This window comes from Amborella trichopoda, chromosome 6, assembly GCF_054954075.1.
Source record: "Amborella trichopoda isolate Santa Cruz 75 chromosome 6, AtrichopodaSantaCruz75HAP2 v2.0, whole genome shotgun sequence".
In the NCBI taxonomy this organism is placed as follows: domain Eukaryota; kingdom Viridiplantae; phylum Streptophyta; class Magnoliopsida; order Amborellales; family Amborellaceae; genus Amborella; species Amborella trichopoda.
This window is the reverse complement of record NC_142341.1, coordinates 17,121,167-17,124,592: the sequence shown is the minus strand read 5'-3', so window position 1 is coordinate 17,124,592 and position 3,426 is coordinate 17,121,167. Positions and strand designations below refer to the sequence as shown.

At 44.8% G+C, this 3,426-nt stretch overlaps 1 protein-coding gene across 1 annotated transcript; it reads right to left on the bottom strand.

The window, feature by feature from the left end:
- Window positions 1-685: 685 nt before the first annotated feature.
- On the bottom strand, window positions 686-1,195 carry LOC148781641 (uncharacterized). Its single transcript, XM_088870873.1, has one exon. It carries the CDS (start codon window positions 1,193-1,195, stop codon window positions 686-688), a length of 510 nt encoding a protein of 169 aa, XP_088726999.1.
- Window positions 1,196-3,426: the final 2,231 nt, after the last annotated feature.

Here is a 3,426-nt window from a genome sequence, read left to right as displayed (position 1 = left end):
CGAGTCATGCGTAGCGATGATCACACAAGGCGCTGACTTGGGTTTGCAAAGGGTGGTGACCATTGGTAAGGCTAGGCTTATGAAGCCTGTTGAAAGCCAAGTCCTCAAGTACAATTGTGGACTCCATGTTGTTCTGCGGAAGGGTGCTCATTGTGAAGAGGGCGTGCTCTCCATCATAGGCCGGTTCCTTGCCAGAGAAGTCTACTTTGTATATTTGATATATTTGATCAAAGCGCTTCCACCTTCTCTCATTGTGGGAGCCACTTTTAGCCTGTAATCGTCCTCGTTTCCTCAGATGCAAGAGGAACGCTATAGGTCAACTGTTCTCTTTTCCTTAGATGCAAGAGCAGCTCTTTTGGTGCAACCGTTCTCTTTTCCTCAGATGCGAGAGATTTGTAACCTCCTTAATAATGGGATTTGATTGTAACTTGTAACTCCTTCTAATGCAATAAAAAGTGCTAAAGTTCTTTTGAACTGTCTTGCTTATATATTTTTTATTTCCCATTCTTTTATTCTTAACTCTGTTCGATTGCACATTGGATCCTTTAAGAGTGTATTAGGGATAATACTTCTTCAACTATTGCCCATTGATAGGGGCATCACCTCCATCCCATTAGGATATGCCAGTATATAAGCCCCATTTGGCGAGACATTCTTATCTATAAAGGGGCCTTCCCATTTGGGTTCAAACTTCCTCTACACCGTCATGCATAACGATCGGCCTCTTGACAGCTAGATCCAGATCACCACGGGTAAATGAGCGAACCTTGACTGACTTGTCAAAGGTTCTCTTCATTGTCCCTTGGTTGAGTTCAAGACTCTGTTGAGCTTTGAGCCTCTTTTCATCAAGTGCATCCAATTCTTGATAGCGCTTGAATCTCTCATCTTCAGTCAGTCCCTGATGTATGGCAACCCTCAGTGAGGGGAGTTGAATCTCAAGAGGCAAAATTACTTCACCCCTATAGACGAGGGAATAAGGAGTGGAATTAGTAGCGTTTCGTGTGGTAGTACGATAGGCCCACAATGCTTCAGGTAGCTTCTCATGACAGTTCTTCTTTGTCTTTGATACTGCTTTCCTTAAAACACTGCATAGAGTCTTATTAAAAGCCTCGGCTAAGCCATTCGCCTGAGGGTGGTATATAGTGGAGTACTTCCACTTAAAATCGAACTGGTTAACTTTTGAATTGAGTCCCATTGTCAGATATAATTTGGTCAGGCACCCCAAACCGGTATATGATGTGATGTCGCACAAAATTGGCCACCGTAGCTCCAAGAACTAGCTTGAGTGGGACCGTTTCAGCCCATTTTGAGAAATAATATGTCGCTGCCAGAATGAAGACATGACTCACTACCGAAGGAGGTTCAATAGGTCCTACAAGGTCCATACCCCATTGTGAGAAAGGCCATGATGCCACTGTAGGTTGTAAGGGTTCTAGGGGCTGATGAATGAGACTTGATTGCATTTGGCACACCTGACACCTCTTGGCATAGTTTAAGGAGTCAGCAGTCATCGAAGGCCAATAGTACCGCAGTCTGCGTATTCGTTAGTAGAGGTTAGGGCCGGCCTACGAGTCTTAAGGTGTGTGTGATAGGTGGAGGCCGCAGGGTATCCTCCTCGATGTGTTGAGTGTCTAGTCATAGAGACCTGAGGTGGTGCAGGAATGTGGGGGGTAACCTTGCAACGACCCACAGAGCAATGGAAACTTCCTTGCCTTTTGTTGAAAGGGATTGGGCAACCTTTCGGCGTACCTCGGCGATACGACCGGTGAGTGACTTGCCGGTAACAGGGTGCATGTTGTGAGTGGTAGCAGATGTGCTACTAGTGCAGGGTGTCTTGGTTGAAGTTCCACTGGGGCAAGGAGATGGGGAGTTAGGGACCTTTAAGTCCCTCCTCACATCTATCTAGGTTAAGACCTGGAGCTAGACACTGGGTCTTTGCTCAAGAGGAAACTTGGGAATGAAGTTCGAGGAACTTGTTCTCGGGGTAAGCTCGTGAATGCAAGGACGAGAAAATCCCAGATCCAGATAAAAGGGTTAAAGAACCCATAAGCCATGTGGTGTGTGAAAACAGAAAAATGAAGGAAAAACTAGCCAAACAAGCATAATTCGATAAAGGGGTAATAAGTCCCCAGTGGAGTCGCCAAGCCGGTTTGGTGCCTCGATCTCACTCTTTGGATCTGAATGATCTGGCGGCACATGTCTCGAGTTTCAGGAGAACCTAGGACTTGAGATCGCTCTCTCAAGAACCTTGCGCAAGAACAAGGGCTAGTATACCAATCGATGAGAGAGGAATTTAAGGTGGGTTCGGGACTTACTCTAGTTGGCTCGCGTGGGCGTGCCCTCCTAGATCACGAAGAAAGCCCTCCAGTTCTACAACTGGTTCGAAATCGCCGCCTTTAGCCTGTATTATCTTGTTTCTGCAATCACACACACACGATTAATTTTACAAGACAAGTGGGCTAAAGGACCTCACATTGTCTTTGGGTGAATGTACACATGCATGCACATTCATAGGAGAAAAGAGAAGAAATGATGAGATGAGGGTTGGGAGAAAGAAGAAGAGAGAAGAAAAGAAAAAAAAGAGACATTTGACAGGGTGACTAGTCTAGCATAGTGGCTAGATTGACATGATGATGGACCTAACATGGTAGCAAGATGGCCACGGTAATGCGGACCGACATAGCGGCAGTACTACTCAACGACAAAACACCAACGCCGACTAGCCTGGCACATCGACGAGTTCGATGTGCCTGCAAGACGGACACGGTAACTTAGACCGGCACGACGATAATACTGCTCAATGACGAGACTACCGCGACAATGCTAAACTTGACATATCCCTTGGTCAAATGAGAGAGGAAGAAGAAGAAGAAAGAGAAAGAAGAGAGATAAGAAAAGTAGAGAGGTAAAGAGAGAGAAGAAGAGAGATAGAAGAAGAGGAAGAAGAAGAAGAAGAAGAAGAAGAAGAAGAAGAAGAAGAAGAAGAAGAAGAAGAAGAAAAAGAAGAAGAAGAAGAAGAAGAAGAAGAAGAGAAAAGAAGAAGAAGAGAAGAGAAGAGATGAGAAGAGGGAAGTGAGAAGAGGAGAGAAAATAATGTAAAGAAGAGAGAAGAAGAAGGAAAGAAGAAGAAAAGAAGAGAAAAGAGATGAGAGAGAAAGAAGAGAGAGAACTAAGAGAGAGAAAAGAGGAAGGGAAGAGAAGAAATAAGATAAGAGAGAGAAAGGAGAGAAGAGAAGGGAGAGAAAGAAAAGAGAGAAGAGAAGAGAGAGAAAGAAGAGAGAGAAGAGAGACATAAGAAGAAAGCATGGACGGTAATGGGCTTCCGCCGTCCATGACAGAGGTAAGAGAGAGAAAAAGAGAACATGGACGACTATGGGTTCTACCGTCCCTGTAAGGAAAGAGGCATAAACAAGAAAGGGAAACATA